This window comes from Empidonax traillii, unplaced genomic scaffold (genome assembly GCF_003031625.1).
Source record: "Empidonax traillii isolate 1590-97213 ecotype Southwest subspecies unplaced genomic scaffold, ASM303162v1 scaffold368:size764316, whole genome shotgun sequence".
Classification (NCBI taxonomy): Eukaryota; Metazoa; Chordata; class Aves; order Passeriformes; family Tyrannidae; genus Empidonax; species Empidonax traillii.
Window position 1 is genome coordinate 360,770 of NW_020955561.1, and position 19,777 is coordinate 380,546.

The 19,777-nt window shown below is 39.0% G+C and overlaps 1 protein-coding gene across 2 annotated transcripts in view; it reads left to right on the top strand.

Annotated features, from left to right (window-relative positions):
- The first annotated feature begins 942 nt into the window (after positions 1 to 942).
- Positions 943 to 19,777, top strand: part of LOC114061886 (gamma-aminobutyric acid receptor subunit gamma-1) — a 53,461-nt gene continuing 34,626 nt past the window's right edge. The window contains exons 1-2 of one of the 2 annotated variants that reach the window (XM_027892791.1): positions 943 to 1,182; positions 16,936 to 17,084. In XM_027892791.1, coding sequence (XP_027748592.1) covers positions 1,091 to 1,182; positions 16,936 to 17,084 — 241 coding nt within the window. In that variant the 5' untranslated portion in view covers positions 943 to 1,090. The remainder of the gene's footprint in view (positions 1,183 to 16,935; positions 17,085 to 19,777) is intronic. The other variant, XM_027892790.1, reaches the window with a different exon arrangement.

Consider the following 19,777-nt stretch of genomic DNA (forward strand, 5'->3'; position numbering starts at 1 on the left):
GCCGTCGGGACGTGACCGTCCGTCCCCATGGCCAGGGCAGAGGCTGCGAGCGAGGAACCTCCGATCTCCTCCGCCACCGCGGTGCTTTCCCTGCGGTGTTCGGTAGGGGAGTAGTCGGCGGTGTGCGTTTGGCTACGTTCCCGCGTACATGTCCTGAGAGAAGCAGAAGGAGGGAGCACCCGAGGAGGACGCAAAGAGGAATATAGAAGGGGAAAAAAAAAAAAAAAATCCCAAACCGCGCGTTTTGCATGCCCTGGCGCATCTCACAGCTCAGCACCGCGCATCGCACACCCCACTCCTCGTTCCCTCCGGGTTCTCTGCGGCCGCGCAGAGCCGCCTGCAGCAGCCGAGCCTGCTCCCGTCGCGCCTTGGGAGCGTAATTCCCGCAGCTGCTCTTGCCCATCACGCCGCCTGCCTTCAGCATGGCTTTAGGCACCGCGGCTGGAGGGGTGTGCCCCGTCTCCTGGGGACGAACGAGAGGCTGGCGGATGTTCCCTTCCCCGCGGCTGGGACCTCCCCAAAACCGAGGTGGTGCCGGACGCGGGGCCGTGCGGTCCCTGCGGGTGTCCGCGCACATGCCCCGGCGCATTTGCTCCCCACTGCGGGTCTCCGGTCGGCAGGGCCGAGGGGCTGACTGTCGGATTGCGAGGCACCCTCCGAGTAGCTTTAAAATAGAGCGATTTAAATATATAGCTTTAAACATATATTTAACGTTCTATATGTTCTGCATATTTATATATGCATATATACATATATATATATACACATACATGGTGTATTTCATTTCCCTCTTCGGGAAATCAATGCCACCCTTTCTCCCAAGCATGTTTGCCTTCTAGTAAAGGAGGCTCCACCTCTGCTAGGGATTGATTCGCCCAGCAGTTTTTAGGATAATTTATGGAGCAACCTGATGAGCCTATTGGGCGAGTTGCTCGGTCCTTGCAGAGTGGGTTTCTACCTGTTTGGGTGTTTCACCCTTCCCGTCCCCTCCCTCCGCCTGCCGTGTGCCGGGGGGTGGTGGGATTAGCAGGGTCGCCGTTCCTCAGCCTCTCCGGAGAAAACCCGGGGAAAAGAGAGCTCCTTCACGCTCATGGATGCATGGGGGGGCCCCACGCCCCGCTGGAGCCATCGCCGCGGGGCCCGGTTGCTGCTGCTGCTGCTGACCGTGCGGCTGGGGAGCGGGTGAGTACGGCGGGCCCCCCGCACCTGCCCCGACCGGGCTCGGCTCCCTGCCCTTCGCGCCCCGGGCTGAGCTCGGGGGACGCCGGGCAGGCTGGCGGCGGGAGCAGAGGCAGGGAGGCGGCATGTGCTGCGCCGCCAAACTTCAGTGGGAAAAGGTGCCAGTGCTGCCGCTGTGGCTCCCACGGGCGGCTGCGGGGGGGAGCCGGCACCGGCAAAGTAAAAGTTCAGCTGCATCCCACTTGTTCGCTGGGCTAAATGATGAGTCCAGGTTCGGCTCGGTGCGGGGAAAAGCGTGTCCCCGGCACGCCGGGGAGGGCGGCGGGGCCATGCAGTGCCGGGTGCGGCCCGGGGCAGCGGGCGGGGGGAGCCCGGCGCCTGGAGCGCAGGGAGCTCGGGCAGCAGTGCCGCCCGTGCCCGCCGGGGATGCGGGGACACGGGGAGCGGGCTCGGCGGGTAAGCGGGTGGTGCGGAGGGCACCGCTCCCGGCGCCGGCACCTCCCGCACGGCACCCGCGCCTACCTCCGCACCTCTCGGGGGGGCGATCGGGCTCACGCGTGGGATGGGGCAAGGGCAGCTGCTCCCGTCCCAGAAGTTGAAAACGTACATTTTAAGGGAGAACTAGAATATCGAGCTGAAGGGCTCTGAAGAAACCACAGTTTGGTACGGCTGTGTACGTGTCTTATTAGTAACCATAACAAGTTAACAAAAAGAAATCTGATCATTCAACTCCATTAATAATACAGAACTAATGTGAACCATTCCACAGGTTACACTCTCAAAAAAAATCACAAAGCAGCACTGAAAGGGTATTTGACTGTTGGCCAGTGTTTTTTTCTTTTTAACAGTAGAACAAATTATCATTCTAAGAGGATATACAAATGTGTAATGTAAAGGCTGTGAAAAAAAAAAAAAAGAAAGAAAAGAAAAAAGGGGAAAAATCTATTAAACATTTTTTAAAGTCTGTCAGACTCCAGACCCCTTCCCCGTGCTGAATGATGATTTATCAGTTAATGTGTTGATCTCATGACATCTCTCATCTTCAGAAGGCTGTTGTGTTATCCTAGTCAAAATCACCACTTATTATGCTTTTTTTTATCTGTGTCTTTTAAAATCTTGGTATATTAAGGAAATATTTTTCAAAGGCACTGATGAAAATTATACCAGTGCAGCTGTGCATCTTCAAGATGTTTCTTAATGATCATAGTGTACCTCAGGTATGAAAGAAATTATCAAGTGGTTTTAGAGAAAAGAATATGCATGCTAATTTATCAGTTCAAAGACCTAGTTACAAAGGAGTAGGGCTAGCTAAAAAAAAAAAAAAAATTATTTGTTTGTCAAAGTACGGTTTGAATTATAGGACTAGGTGCAGATTATTATGTATGCATCTCATTAACATTAGTATTTATATATAACTTGATAAGAAGTCTTCAGTGAGAAAAAGAGGTAACATTAGTATTTATAAATAAGTTGATAAGAAGTCTTCAGTGAGGAAGAGAGGTAACTTACATGTGTTATTTTATTCTTTATTACAGGACATCTCAGATAAAATGGAACCTTTGGTATAAATATCCATGTATCTGAATGAACTATTTTCAGCTTTGCCATTCATTCAGAGAATGCATGGAAAAATGGTGGTTGAAAGATTTATTTTCCCCCCCATCTTTTTTTAAGTGGCAACAAATGGATATGTTTTGCAGATCATTATTCTCTGGTGTGTAATGCGTTGCAACCCAAGGTGTTTGCAGAGACCTCTGGCGCCCTTTAACAGTCTGCCACAAAAAAGTCTGCTTTTTTGGAGGCCTTTCTGTAGTTTCAGCCCAAGATTTTCCTTGAAGTTCAGCCTAAAACTATTGCAGTAGTAATGATTTTCTCAAGAATGGACCAGGTTGCACCAGTTCTGTCTTTTTTTCTAAAAACATCTTGCAGGAGCCAGCCCACCTTCTCAACACATACTTTTTGAAAGATTGCATATTGCAGTGCTTTTAGTATGCATTTTTACGCAAAGTACTTTGCGCTGAGTGTGAGTAAAGTTGTTTCAGCTGTTACAAATGGAGCTAAAGCCTAAGCAAGGACACGGGAACTTGAACCTATCAAAGAGTTTATTGCTTTTAGGTACTGCCCCAAGAGTGGTAGTGTGACATTACACCAAACTTCCCTCACCAAAGTGAACTCTGTAAAACAGTTGTTTATGCCCAGTTCTTCACCTGCAGCACAAACAGACCTGAATGGCCAATGCACTTGATGTAACTTCATGAGTTATTGTTTTGAAGGACTACTTTTGTCAATAGCAGACATCTGTAGCAGAAACTGGGCTGTGAGCCTTTCTATAAGATACGTGCAGGGAAAGAGTAGTTACCCAGCAGTCACTGCAGTTCTAAATGTTCAGCAAACCCATTATTCTTGTTGAACTCAAATAAACAGATAATTCATAGGCAGAGCATAAGAGCTGACAACATAATTATGTCCTTAATTCCAACCATACAGGTGCAGCTTAACAGTAACATTTCTTCTAATTCATGCTGTTTTAAATAGTATGTGCTGGTCAACATGCCTAATAGTATATTGTAAGCTTAACTTAATTTTGGCCATATCTTCCCTTTAGTTTTGTGATCTGATGTTCTAAAAGCAATTAAAAATGCTCTGTTTAAATGCAACTGGGCGCACTGTCAGCAGGTACAAATGTCAACTAATATTTTCTTTTCTATTTCAAAGTATCTGTTAGGAAAATATATAATACATCGTACGTTTTCTTCTCATATAAATTCCTGGATCAGAGTTAAACTGGCCATAACAACGTTGGTTTCTTAGTGCTTGGTGATAGTGATTTACTATTTCATTTGAGTGTCTGTGATGTTTATTCATCATTATCTGCACTTTTATGTGCTTTGCTCATAATGTGACAGTGAAGAACTTGTTATTAAGCAGTCCCAGTGGCTTAGAATATAGTTTATTTTATGAAAAGTTTGTTAATAATTTCTTTTGTTAGTATAAAGTTTAAAGAGACAGAAATATTGAGAAATATTGAGAAGTTCTTTGCATGTAATCTTCTTACAAGGTTTCAAGGAAACCTTCCAACTATGTTATTCTGAAAAAAAAAAAAAAAAAAAAAAAAAAAAAAAAAAAAAAAAAAAAGAAAAAGCTGTTAACAAATTGAGCCACATTTTCAATTACTTTTAACTTTCTTTTTGTTAAATATGCCTAATGCTACAAAGAACACCATGGGTACCTATTCAAGCCTTTCTGAGCTGGACAGAAAAGGTTACAGATGAGCACTTGTTGACCTTATTCAACTTTTTTTCTGAATACGTAAATCTGTCCACAGAGTTGATTACAAGGGGATTGGGTAATATATGCTTTTTCCTTGAAGCTGTAGAGGAATGGCAGTAACCTTGGTCAATTCTATGGCCAGTAAGTAAGACCACTTATACAGACTAGGCATATTCATTGTTTGAAAGTGAGTTGCTTTGTTTTAGGGTATCATACATATCAACTAAAAAAGTCATGGATGTTGTACTCACAGAAAACCAAAGGTAAGCATCTCAAGGCCCATTGTTGTTGAACCTTTTGTGAGAGAAGAGTACTAGCACATTTTTAATTACCTGCATAACCCTTTCTTTCATGGCATACTAAATTGATCATGTACTTGAGCAAAATAATGTTATTACTTATTTGATAAAGAGGATCAGAGACAATTGTTAATTGTAAATTACTGTAATAAACTGTCAGAAACCTTTAAAAGGGTTGTGGATGACAATAACACTAACTTTTATTTCTTAACAATTTCTCTGAATGGTAATCATTTGTACAGAGTAATTTAGATGTGACCGAATTAATCTAGAGATGACACATGAGCACCGATTTTGCGTTTTCACACCTGCAAATATTTTTATTAACACTGAAAATAGTGTGGTAAGTTCAGTGGATTACATGCCTATGTAAAAAACTTGATTCTGTAGATCTAAACTTACAATGGTAAATCATTCACCAAAACTGAACTAATAGAGGTGACTAGAGAGACTAGAAAGATCAACATTAATTCATCAGTACAGAACTTATTTCAAAGAAGAGGGAAATCTCAATGATATGGCAAAGATGGAAATAGTTTATAAAATATGCTTTACTTGGTAGAAGTTCCATTCAATAGGATCTGTTGAGACAATCTAGTCTTGTATGAGAATAAACAAAACTGGAGAATTTACCCTGGCTTCTGTATCAGGTTTCCTCCTTCAGTATAACTGTTCTAAGTCCCTGCATAAAGACATCATGAGGAGGAATCCAGTGAAGTATTGTACAGTATTTCTAGAGTGAGGTTTTCTCTGGCTTCCAGCCAGTGCATCTCTTGCTTTCTTCTGCTAGTAAAATAAAACCTTTTTTTTTTTTTTTTTTTTTTTTTTCCCAGTGCCACCTGCTACAGCTGGCTCAGTCACTGGACCCCTTGTCCATCTTTTTGTGGGGAAATCCAGGTCTTGGTTGACACTTCTGGTTCTGCAGGGTAGCCTCAGGGTGCAGCCAATGGCTGCAACTGCTCTTCAGGAACAGAGCATGGTCTGCATCCATCTGCTCTTCAAGAGGGAAACCAGTCATGAAAGCTCATCCTGTGTGCCTCTGCTTAGTTTTGCCTTTACAAGAACTCAGAGCATTACAAGTGAATCCTGAAAATTCTTAAAGGAATCAGCATTTTGGTCAGAAAATACCCTGGTGCCTTTCTCTTTCCAGTCAAATCTTTCATAATGCATTGTAGAAACCTCCTCACCTCTTGGAAATGGGAAGCTGCAGTGCAGTTAAATGCCTAGCAGTTGTTGCAGGAGTGACCTAATCCAAAATGAAAGTGCTATACAAATATGTCACAATTGGAGACACTCAATGCAGAACGGAAATTTCTGCTGAATTAGGTTTACCCACGCCACAGTCAAATTAACTACAGTTCTTCGAACTACTGTTTGACGTATATACCTGCTATACGCAGTTCAAGAGGCAACTTGATAGCTGCTTACATTTTCCTCTCAGATAAGGAAACTGAGCTACTTACATTTCTTCAGAAAATATTGATTTCCTTAACCATTTTGTAAACCCTTTCCATTTTTCTTTGAAGAGCATAGTTAAAAATGGGTAGATTATGTAATTATTAACCTCATTAATGGTAGATACACACAGAATATTGGTTCACTATTACTACTTCATACTACACAGATACTCTGTTGCAGGATTAGCTTCAGTATAGCTCAGGTGTTCTCTTTACTTTCTACCTTGATCCTCAAATCCTTTTATGTGTCACTGCGTTGATCTCTGATAAGGTGTGAATGGCTGATTCTGAATTTCCAAATTTATATGCAGTCATTTTTATTTGTTTTCAGGAAGAAAGACATTGTGAATAGGAAAAATCCGAGGTAACATGAGATATATGCCCTTTGGATTAAATTAGATTGTTAGTCCTTTCATTTAATATGGCTTTCTTCTTGTTTAAGACACTGTACCATGAGGGATTAAGTTTTATTGTTATTATTATAATATTATTGTCCAATTTATGTTTCAGAATAAAATTCAACCAGATAGAATTTATATTAGGAAACAGGAGTAGCATTAAGTGTTCATTTAGGTGTTTAACTGTCATTATAAGTCATGACAATCTTTTTTTCTCATTGTCCAATGCCATATTTACAGGACAGAATAAATTATGTAGATGTTTTTAAAAATAAAGTGCCCTCATTGTTTTTTCTGGAGAAGAATGGTACTGGATCTCATGACCATACAGCCATTGAATATGTACTGGATTCTGTCAGACCTGCTGCAGGTGAGCGATGGACCTACACCTTAGGTTCTTGCTTTGCCAATGAGGGCCATCCAGCTTATGGCCTGTGGGTTACATCTGGCAGAGGACAACTCTGCTAACCGTAAATTTTAGTCACCATCTCAAATAAAGTGTAATACTCCTTCCTGTTTTAAGAGGTATGTTTTATATTTAATATACAATAAACTACATCAGAGAAGAGAAAATTTTGTTAAGAGAGAGACAGTAAGCTTTTTATTACATGGGTTAGATATTTCCATTAGTCCCTACACAGTATATTTACCTTTTTGAACAATTATTCATTAACTTAATTGGCTCTTGGATTAGTCCATAATTGTCTGATGACAGTTACACTAAAATTTCAGTAGAAGCCCTTCACTGCACTTCTCATGGGGATATGCTGGCTAGTTATTGTAGTTGTATGGTTTTTCTCTGTGATTTCAAGCCACATTTACCTATATGCCACGATTATGGTGCACAATTCAATGCAAGTCTTTGATTCTGTTGCTACTTCAGTCCATACGCATTTCTATGCCTCCTGTGGGAGGAGGTTGCTACCTGCTCGTATGTGTATCAGAAGTTGGAATTATTTCATATAAGTTTGTTTTTGTGAAGGGCTGTAGTATATTTCTTGTTACCTGAAGATTTTGCAGAAAATATGCAGTGAATTGTGTTAGAACAAATGTTCACATGGATATGTAGAAATATCATCAACTTAAATGACTGAAAATGCCTTATAAAGGAGAGCTCATTTTACATATTTATTGAGATGCTTGTGATATTTTAAAGTAGAATCTAAAAAAGTTGACTTTGCAATTTGGTGAATGTTTTAGTGACTGTGGGATGGCATTTAATTAGGCTGACTGCTTTTTATTGAGGTTATGGTTCTCAGCATTCGTTTATCATACATTTGTTTTAAGGCTAGTTTCACTATGGAAAGTGTTTCTTGGATCAAGGCACTTAGCCCATCAACAGTGTATAAGTTCATTTTGAACCTGATGACAATTAATCTTTTATCAGTCAAGCATAGATAGAGATCTGCAGCCTCTTGGATGGTGTGCTGACACGTGGTACATGGATTTATGTGTGTCTGTTGTGTGAAGATTGTAGTCTGAAGCTCCCAGAAGATCTGGTATTGCCACAGTTAGCACCTGTTTCACATATCCAGAGAGGTGATGCCTTTCCATCACCGTGTCCTTCCTCAGCGATTTGGGGGTATTTTGATGTTTAATTAGTATTGTTTGTCCCTCTTCAGTTATATCTACTTAGGCTCTATAATTTTCTATGGTTATCCTCTTATCTTCTGTTCTTGGAGTCTTCATTCATTCCCTGCTGGTTGGTCTGGATAAACAGCAGACTACATCTGTTTTATTTGATTGCATGGTATGACCAAAACCCAAAAAGAAGGTAAAACTTACCAACCAAAAAAATAAGACTTACAAGCTTACATTTACAGGTTTGATTCAAGTCCAGCTGAAATAAATCTCCCTAAGAATTTTATCAGTCTTAGACTTCAGTTTCAGTCAAGGCAGTACAGGTTATGCTAAAGCCTGCTTTATCTTCCTAATAGGTTGTATTTTTGTCACATGCAATAAATGGAAGGCTTTACTTGGAAGACATTTTGTAGAGGAAGATGAATATATATTTGTCTACAAATTCTACAGTAACAAAATGCTCTTGATCTCTAATCTTAAAATATAGTTGGTATAAGGGCCCCTACTAAATTTTCAGGGCAAGATTGTCCTTGAAGTTCAAACTAACACCATTACAATAGTAATGCTTTTCTCAAGAATAGATCAGGCTGGACCTGATTTCTCAGAAAAAGAGGAAGAGGTGTAAGCATAGGTGGTATGACCAATAATTTAACCAGTTGTTGTGAGCCAAGATGAGGGGGAATGTTATTCTGCTGGAGGTTGGGAAGGCTCTGCAGAGGGAAAGGCTGGATTGATGTGCCAAGGCCCATGGTATGAGGTTCAACAAGGCCAAATACTGGGTCACAACAACACCAGGCAGCTCTGCAGGCTGGGAACAGAGTGTCTGGAAGGCTGCCCAGCAGAAAAGGACCTGGGGGGTGCTGGTTAACAGACAGCTGAACATAAGCCAGCAGTGTGCCCAGGTAGCCAAAAAGGCCAATGGCATCCTGGCTTATATCCAAAATAGTGTTACCAGCAGGAGCAAGGCCATGGTTATCCCTGTACTCGGCACTGGTGAGGCCACACCTCGAGTACTGTGTCCCGTTCTGGGCCCCTCAGTACAACAAAGACATCGAGGTGCTGGAGTGAGTCCAGGTAAGGGCAATGGAGCTGTGAAGAGTCTGGAGAGTAAGTCTTAAAAGGAGTGGCTGAGGGTGTTGGGGTTGTTTAGACTGGAGAAAAGGAGTTTCAGGGGCAGTCTTATTGCTCTCTACAATTACCTAAAAGGAGGTCATAAAAGTGGGGACCAACCTCTTCTCCCAGGCAGTTAGAGATGGGATAAGAAGAAATGGTCTCAAGCTGCACCAGGGCAGGTTCAGACTGGACATCAGAAAGAATTTCTTCACTAAAAGGGTTTCAGGCATTGAAATGGGCTTCCTAGGAAGGTGATGGAGTTGCCATCTGTGGAGGTATTCAAGAGACGACTGGACGTGGCACTTAGTGTTGTGGTCTAGTTAACAAGGTGGTGATCCATCAAAGCTTGGACTCAGTGATCTCAGAGATCTTTTCCAACCTAAATGGTTCTGTGATTCAGTGAAAACAAATCATACATCATGTTCTGCAAGTTTGTAATCAGAATGATTACAAATAATCAATGCAAGAAAAGAGAAGTGAGAAGTGTGTCGTATTTCCTCGTTTGTCTGGGTTGGAACAAGAACTGCTCAGAAAATCAGGAATACAGGAATTAGCATAATATTTCCTGAAAACTATTTATTTCTTTCTATGTTGAAAGATAGTTTTTTTACCAAGCCTATGTTTGCAGACAGGGCTACTGTTTAAGAGGAGGAAGAGAGGCTGGGTAATGGATTTATGGGAATATTATAAAATTACCAAAGGTAAGTGCTAAAGTCCTGCACCTAGGTGACAAGTCCCCATCAACAACACTGAAGCTAGCTGGCTGGGGAGCAGCTCTTCCAAAAGGATCTCAAGTTCCTAGTGGAGAGCATGGAACCTTCATAGCAAAAGAAGGCCAGCAGCCTCCCAGGCTGTGGATCCAGGTAACATTCAGGAGGTTAAGAGAAGTGATTGTCTCCTTCTGGTCAACACTTGTGGCACTGCATTGAAATACTGTATCCAGTTTGGGGTTTAAACTGGAGGGCTACTGAGCTGGTCAGTCAGGAACATCTGCCCTATGGGGAGAAGGCTGATCTGGCTGGAGAAGAGATAGCTTTGTGAGAACTCAGCATTAGCCCCCAGCAGTTACAGGGAGGTGATCAAGAAAATAGAGGTATGCATTTCCTAGTGCTGCATGGTAAGAATATGAGAAACAATGGTGATGAATTACAACACAGGAAATCCCAACTAGCTTTAAACAAAAAAATTCACAGGGAGGATAATTAAACAGTGGAAGAAGTTGTCCAGTGAGGTTTTGGGGTGTCTGTCTGTGGAATTTTCAAAGACCCAACTGGATCAGGCTTTGTCTGAATTCAGTGACCCTCCTTTGACTAGAAGTAAACTTCCCAAAATCCTTTCTAAATTGTATGTAGAAATTAATAATTTCTGTGGAAAATTACAGAAATCCTCTTGGAGTGGGTTTTTTAATTTATTTTATGGGTTTTTTCCCCCCGTATTTCTAATATTTTTTCTGTACTTTTCCCTGGTAATTAAGGTCCAGATTCATCCCTTCAGTTAAAACTCAGGAGGAAGAAAGGAAAGAGAAAACAGGGTAAGAAATTATAAATAGCCAGACAAATATGACTTTAGAAAAGATGAAGAGCACAAGGCACTGTGTGTATTCAGAAGAATCAACCTAACAGTATGTAGCAGGTGTACTGGAAAAAATGATGTAGGGAATAAGCAAAACATACTTCAATGGGAGAGTGAAATACAGTTTGACACAGAAAAGAATATGAAAAAGTCTGGCAAGGCAGAAGGATTGGGAAATAGATTGATGAAAGCATTTGAGATGGAATGGATGGGGAGAAAAGAGATTTTTGTCAAGAGAATGTCTAAACTAGTTTTGGAAGGATGAACATGAAGGAATACAACATCAGTGACTCTATATCCCACAGGATTAGGAAGAGCAAGTAATGCCTTTTGGAAATGTATTTTCAGTACCTGTATTTCTTTGCTTGCAGTTATGTTTATTTTGCCAGAATTTTTCTGTGACACATAAAGCATATGAGTGATGATGCTGCTGATGAAATGCAAAAGAGAGCTTTTTTCTGCAGAAAGCTAATAGGACTGATGAGTATGAAGTCAGCCATCAAGTTTGAAAGATAAATCTTGAGAGATGGTTAAACCATTCACTACTGACAGCTAGCAGTGATAGTGAGCTTTCAAGAAAGTCTTCTGTAGAAAAATGTAATTGTATTCTATTCTAGCAGTCATGACTATGTGGTCCTGTTTATTGTTGCTACTGAAAAGAAGTAATATTTGTGTATGTACAGGAGTCCCAGTCCTTTCTCAGCTTCTAAGGATATTATGAGTCTATCTGAGGCCCTTGTTTTATCTTAGGAAGATTTAAGAAAATATGCAAATGTGTAATCTAAATTGCTGACATGAGAGTAATTACTCATTCCTTCCATGGTGAAGTTGCATTTTGTGCTCTATTTAAGGAAGTTTCCCCTGTTTCAGGCACTTCTTGAACTTATCATCCCTCTAGAGTTCAGATTTTCATCTATGCTTGTTCCTATGCCTTGGTTGTTCACACACGCCTAAGTACTTAGATTTCTACAGCCTCTGTACAAATGTCTGACTCGACACTGGGGTGTCAGTGACCATGTTTAGCTTTTTAGCAATGCTTTAGGTCTTCTTTCATGTGTGGAATTTGGCTAGGTCAGACAAGCTCTGACCTCTTATAGATAGGGCAATGAAATATACTTTTTCACCGCATACAGATATATAATGTTTGGTATTTTGCAGTAAGCTAGTGGCCAGTTAGGTGTCTGATCTCTTGGAACACTTCACTGGGAAACTTATCTGTCATGACTGACTTATGAGGAAGCCCTGTCTGGTTTAAATGCACTATTTCGACAAACCTCTGAAGCAGTATTGTTGCTAACAAAATATTCTCCCATGTTTACACATTAAGAAGCATTACCATTTCTCTGAAAGTTGAGAGAAATTGCTTGTTTGTTTGTTTGTTTATTAAGTAATGGAAAATAAAGGTTAAATTGTATTATACTTAGACAAAGGACATCTATATAATATGCTGGGAGGCACAGCCAGTGAATAACAGCTGTCTTAAGGCATGTTTCATCATTTAGGTAAGTATCACTGTGCCCTACCCCTGTACTGGTAAAACTTCTGAAGCAACTGAAGTCCCTCAGCTAGATGAAGTAATGCAATTAGTTTTACTGTTTTCATTAATGTACATAACATGACAAGAAAAAAGGTACATATATACCTTTCATGTCTTTTAAAATAGAAATTATCTGAAATGCTGACTTTTCTCCTTATTTATTTATTAAACGATTAGCAGAATATTCCTTGTACGGGAGGTTTACTTTATCTCCAAATAGACAAGGCCACTATGCAGGTTGTCTAAACCTCATGGATACCTAGGACTTGATTGAGCTGCTTGTGCACAGACGTGAAGCATCAGTGGAGATAACTCATATTCCTTGCCAAGTCTCTACTGCTCTAGAAGTCTACAGGTTCCTCAACCCAGTTTGGAGGACTGGATATCCTTGTGTGTGTTGGATGGGAATAGCAGCCTAGGAATGGGCAGCTAAATTGATGCTTAGCCATGTTTAAATACTCCCACTTACGCTGTATGTGTACTTCTGTGTGTAATACTTAGACATGCATGATGTAAATAGCAGTAGGAACACTTTCACTATATCCTTTTTTTTTCCAATTCATTACGTAACTTGACAGATCTTAATTGCAACTCAAGGCTCATCTGATTGGTTTTTCTCATATTTAAAGGAGAACAAAGACCTATGACATTAATGTCTGAAGATGAGCATGTTGTCTGATGTTGAAAAGACTTATTTAGGCATTAGTCACTTGTGCTCAGGGATTTATTAGTCATGGTAATGTCTCCAATTAGTTGAAGGACAGAGAGCATAATTGGGGCATTTTTTGCCTAATTACTGTTAACTGTGTACATACAGTTTACTGTTGAGTTTATGAGACTAGCTGAAGTGTTACAACAACAAGCATCTTAAGTGAGGTCTCTTTCTTATTTATAAAGTCATTAAAATCAGGATTAGCACCTGCAGTAAAAAAGATGTAAAGTAGTGCTGTGCCATAAACAGGAATGTTTTAATGTTTGATGTTGTATTTTTGTTCTAAGTCATAGTCTCTCCAGACTTTCTGAAAAAGAGATACTGTCTGAACTTTGTTGGAAAAAATATATTTTACAGTAGATGGAGAGAGGATCAAGTATTATCTTCTATGTATAGTGAAATAACCTTTAGATGAACTTGGAAAGGAAAAGAATTCCTCTTTAATTAAGTTTGCCTTTCTTCCTGAGGTTGTGAGAGAGAGGGGAAAGTGCTACTGTTACAGTGAGAATTGAGTTAATTGACATTAATCTTCATAGGTTTGTTAGATTTATTTTAACAGGGAAGAAGTAAAAAAGTGCTCAACCAAAGTTAACTGCTACTAAATAATTGAATGGTATACCTGAATTTAACATTTTATTTTCTGGTTTGAAATGAAGTTTGCTGCCTTCTATCTTTCCTTCTAGCCCATTCCAAACCCTGCATAAAGAGCTGGAGATACACAGTAACTTGATAAAAGAGTAACAGTTTTGAATCATGTTTTTCAAAGTGAATGTCTTTTTAAAGAATATAGTCCAGGAAGCTTGATTAGATGCTGGCAACAACATCTCAACTGAACTGCTCACTGGGTCACTTCCTTGTTCCAGCCTGCAGCATTCCTTCTTACCAGTCCTGCTGTTGCACACTGGTGGCTATGGCTCAGGAATCAAAGATGTAGAACTGAGTGTCATCAGCATTGCAAGGACAATATAGTCTTTATTACATGCTTGGTGATCTTGGGCACATTTTAAAGAGATGGTATTCTGATTTTGAGATGGATTCATCTCAAGCAATAGCATTTGAAAAACCTAGTAAGATGAAAATAGACAGAGTGAAAATAGCTGTTTTCACTGTGTAGAACAGCAATAATGCAGTTCCTCCACATTTGGTTGTATTATCTGATTTGTGTTGGTCTGTTTGCTGGTTTATCTAAGCGATAGCTGAGTCACAAGCTCTTGTTAGCCTTGTGTATTAGCATGGAAGTCTACTGTATTTCTTTTCTAGTGGTTGGCACTTCTTTCAGTGTACCATATTTTCTAGATAAAATCAGATAGTTCCGTGTAAATAGTCAGAAATGCACATTTCAAGCCAAAACGTGCCAGACACTAAGTAAATAAGTGTTGCCTCTAATTAAAGTGTCTTATTAAATGGATTTATTTAGTAGTGTCTAGAAAATTTGCCATTCAGAGTTTTAAAACTGGGGGGGCTTGGGGGGGACCAGAGGTTCTCCAGTCAAGCAAGACAGAAAGTGAAAATTTGAAATGGATTTGTATTTTAATTTTTTTTCTTGTCAATTTTAAAATTTATTCAAATAGAGTAAATAACCGAAAAGAAACAAGTGGAGATCAGATTGTTTAGAAGAAAGGTTGTGCAGCTTTCATCCTTGGAGGTCTGCAAAACCCAGCCTGATCAAGCCACGAGCGCATTGCTCTGTCCTCAGAGCCAGCCCTGCTTTGAGTAGGAGTCTGGACTAGAGACACATCTCATGATCCTTTTCCCACCTGAGTTGTCCTGTGAATCTATAAATAAAATTAAGAACTCTTTGAAAGGTCAAGATATTCAAGTGACTGTGAGTGGAGGTGTTGTAGATGTAATTCCTGTTGGCTTTTGGTAGTAATGGCATGACTTCTTGTACTTTTCATTTTGGCTAAATCTCTTCAGTTCTTAATAACGTTGTGGAAAGAACATTAAAGCAGGACAAAATAGTGTCACAATCACTTCAGATTCTCTGCAAATAACTGAGATGATCCAGTGAGTCAGGTGCCCTGGATCTGTACAGAGCTCTGGTTGTTTCACTGTACATTCTGCTGTTTATGGGATGGAGGACAAAAAGAGGAAGAAGGAAAAGGTCAGTTTTGCAGTGGGTATGTCTCTTTCCTTAGAGAGCTACTTATAAATTAACTTTTACTCCTCATCATTTTAATGCCCTCAGGAAAAGACTGGGATTGCCTCTCTACTCTGAGCAACTGTAAGCCAATTTATATAGTAATTGGATGCCAAAAATTGCAAGCAGACCATAAATAGACACATTAAAAAAAGCTGCGTGGTAACAAAACATGAAAGAGATGGCAATAGGTAGCTTTGAGGGAAAAAGAGGGTACATTTACAAAACTTAGCTTCCTACTTCTTTTAGTGCTCCCATTAGTGGGATCCTGCTAATGGGAAATGTTAAATATTTAATATCTGACATTTCTGTAATGTCTATGTAGTGCAGTAAAGATTAAGTATTTTATAGTGCATTTCAATTTAAAAGAATGAAAGCGCTTTTCAGACTGTTACAGGGAAGCTGTCATATTACTTTCAGCTTTAACAGACTCTTTCAACTTGTTTGCAGCAAGCTAGGTATGAAAGCCCTGATATCCAAACAGTTCATCCTCTGGGGACCTGCTGAGTTGGGGCACTGTTGAGTTGAGGTTTTTGTCTCACTTCCTAAATTAAGCAGGCATGCCGTAACCACTGAGCAGTTTGCACAGCCATGATAGTTGTGATTTTTTGCTAGTGTTATCCAAGAGGTGATGCGAGGCCTTGCGGTTACAGACCAGTCTGAAGCATTCCCACAAAGGACTGCAGTAAAAGCCAGGCTTGCATACTCTTTCTCTGTCCTTTCCTGACTTTTTTCTGTCTAGTCTTCACATGGAACGTACTAGAGGTTTGGTTTCCTGTAGGAAATTTACTGAAAAGTACCAGCCTTAATTTTGAGGTCAGAATATGTCTGTGTAATTTAGAAATAACATTTTTAGTTTTAGTGTACAATACAAATTGGCACGAGGATAGTAATTTAATTTCTTCCTTTTACTGGAATATTGTACTTATGTTAACATTGGATCTGATTTATAGGGGTTGCACATGTTCTGTAATTGCTAGCCAGTGCCCATTTGTGAAGGTAGATTGTGCGACTGTCAGAGTTACTGCTATCCATCTGATGCACTTTGCTTGACCTCAAGCCCATAGCAGTTCCTTGAAATAAAGTAGATGAGTAATACAGATTGCAGTTTTAGCACTGGAGGAGTACTGAAGTGTATATTCTTTTGATTGAAATGGAAAGAAAACTACTTCCAGGCATTCTTTGACCTTTTGGTCTGAGTTAATTTTCAGATGCAACCAAGGTATTGCAATGTTTTTCAATGACTTAGTGATTAGCTCTATATTGCTACTTATCTAGTTAAAAGATAGGCGATAGATTAATGTGTGTTTTCCTTGTACATTTGTTTCATCTTGATAAAATAGATAGCTAACAAATGGTCTTAAAATGGTGCACCATTCCTTTCAGTTAACCATATATACATGCAGATATTTAGCTGACACATGACTGCAGCTTCTGCTAATGTTTAGTCATAGCACACGGATGTGATGTTTGTTTGCTTACTTAAAATGTGAATGGAGTTNTTTTTTTTTTTTTTTTTTTTTTTTTTTTTTTTTTTTTTTTTTTTTTTTTTTTTTTTTTTTTTTTTTTTTTTTTTTTTTTTTTTTTTTTTTTTTTTTTTTTTTTTTTTTTTTTTTTTTTTTTTTTTTTTTTTTTTTTTTTTTTTTTTTTTTTTTTTTTTTTATTCACTCCACATAGAGCTGATAAACCAGATGACGAGGACGATGAAGATCCAGTGGGGAATAAAACATGGGTCCTTGCACCAAAGATTCATGGTGGGGATGTAACTCACATACTGGACTCCTTACTTCAAGGGTATGACAATAAGCTTCGGCCAGATATTGGGGGTAAGCTCATAAAATGATTCAGTATAATAGAAAATGTGAATAGAGATGGTGTGCATTTTGTCAAAGATGACAAAAATCCACTTCTTGCAATTTCTAAAACTCGAGATAGCAACCTAAATATAACAGCAATTAAATGTAGTGGTTTCCTGGAACTGATAAAAATAATGTTCTAGGCAAGAGTAGACTTTATGTTCTATTTACCACCTTTTTTTCTTATTGAAAATATTGTTTTTGGGGGACAGTGAGAAATCTACAACAAATCATTAAAAGACAGCTATAATTTGCTTTAACAAACATCTTCTGACAGAAAGAAATGTGGATATAAACCAGCTATGATTATGTAAAAAATTGATCTTGAGTCTGTAGGAATTTAATAAAGAATTATTCCTAGAGGTTTTACTCTTACTGTAGAAAAATATAACTCAACCCAGTTCTCTTCTCCCCTTAGCTCAGATTTTGAGAAACTTCATAGGAATCTAAAAATATAACTTATGACTTTATCTTTTCTAGAGGAATATAGGAAGGAAGAGTGCATTGCTACAGATCAAACTTTGCAGCTAGTAGGAAGGTAATTGTCTTTCAGTAGTCAAAGCATCAATTTACAGATAATTATTAAGTTTAAATATTTGGAAGAATCTTGTTTTGAGAACATAAAACATGAAAGCTTGGCATCTTTTGTCTACTGCATGCATACTGGATCAAATAAGAAAAATAATATATTTTTTCTGAGTTTGTTTCCTGAACTGTGAAGAGAGAGGTAGAGGACATAATTGTTTGTTACATACCTGACATTTCCTATCAGTCTGTAAGGTGCTTATGTGATAAACAATACAACTGCTTATTTCATTTATGTCAGACAAGAGAGATGCCGTCTCAAACTATGCATTTTCTTTTGAAAACTTCTGACAAATTGTTTTCTTTCCCCAATTTCTTAGTTCTTTTGTTGTTGACTGTTGTTTTATTGTTGACTGTTATCCTGAAGATGCTGAAAGACAATATTTCTCTTGCTGTCATAATATAATCACATGCGAATCTCTTAAAGTTTGTTTTAAGTCTTTCTTCATGTTCATTTAATTGAATTACTATAAACATTTAGACAACGAGGAAGGTCTTCCAGCATGTTTTTCTTTAAATTCTCAATGTATGACAGATGTATAGAATTACTGTTGGGCCTTTTTTCCCTGTTTGATGCAACAGACAGCAAAGTGATTATGAGGGAATAAACTATCTCCACAAGGATTCCTTCTAATGATTAGCTGGTAGGTGGGGTTGAAAGAAAGAGAATTCTTTTTCTCTTCCCTCTCCATAAAACTTAGAAATAAATGGAGAGAATACAAAGGAAGAGGAGTTTATTCTGGCATTTCAAATGGATTTAGATACACTGAGATTGCCTCGGTTGGAGCATGGTGCTAATAACACCAATGTGGGTTCGATCACCGTATGGGCCACTCTTTTAAGAGTTGGACCTGATGATTCTTGTGGGTCTCTTCCAACTCAGAATATTCTGTGATTCCTAGATGAGTATGGAAGAATTTTGATGTAATGCTTACCTTTAATTTTCTGGTTATATACTGAGTCTTGATAGGGCAAGAATTCTGCCTTTTTGTGAGTAACTCAGTGTACAGCTTTTTGGATTCAAAATATCAGTTCCTGAAAAAAGACACTTAGTTCTATCTTCTCTCACATTAATGTTCTCTTTCTCTTCTCAATACTTCTGTACCAATCTGACCTTTAATATCTGGGGCTTGCCTCCCACCTACTATACTAAAACATAAAGTTTATTCATAATCAGCCAGAGTGATGAGGAGACATTTGGGAGTATTCACTCTGTTTTCAGGAGAACAAAGGTTAAGATTGATTCTCTTCTGGATGGAAGATAATTTGCAGACTTTTGCCACATAACAGAAATTCTGGATAACATCAGCTGAAATTTCTGACTTCGGGTGAAGGTATTGCATTCTGTCCAGTTGCTTGAGAACTGCAGCAGATATTTAACAGAAAAACAAAACTAGTCTATAGCTTGTTTATCTTAGTCTGCTTCAAAGATGTGGATAAAATCTGGTGTCAGATTCCATATCTTCAGAGGGTATGTCAGTACTTGTACAACAAGGTTATTGAACTGAAATTCTCATTATCTTTCAAAGCAATAATATCCCAGTGAACATTTTTATGATTGAATTACAAAGCCCATACACAATAACAACATTTTTTGTTTTGAACTTGGACATTTTGGGTTTGAATCCCAGAGCAGAATTTTGTGTTCTTCCTGATGTTGACACAGAATTTCAGCATCTCAGAGTGAGATAAGGGTTTCATTGTTAAGCATGAAGTTCGTTGAGGGACGTGCTAAAGGAAAGCCAAATGAAAACTGAAACTTCAGAGACAATGCTGAAATTTAATAGGAGAAAACTGTTCTGTCATTTTCTGTTTGTCTCATTCAAATGTCCTTGAGTTGTAGTGATTTCTTAACTGCTACCCTTTGCTGCATTTATTAATCTTACTTGTCTTTAACTCAATTTATGTAGTATGCTTTAAGATGCTTGAAGCATACAGGTTCTAACATTGAAGGTCTAGTATTGAAGTACTGTCTGCTCAGTATGAAGTAATAGTAGTTACCAGATGAACCCTCCTATCCGTGGTATAAATAACACTTAATTACAGATGCAACCTTGTTATGTTGATATATTAATAAA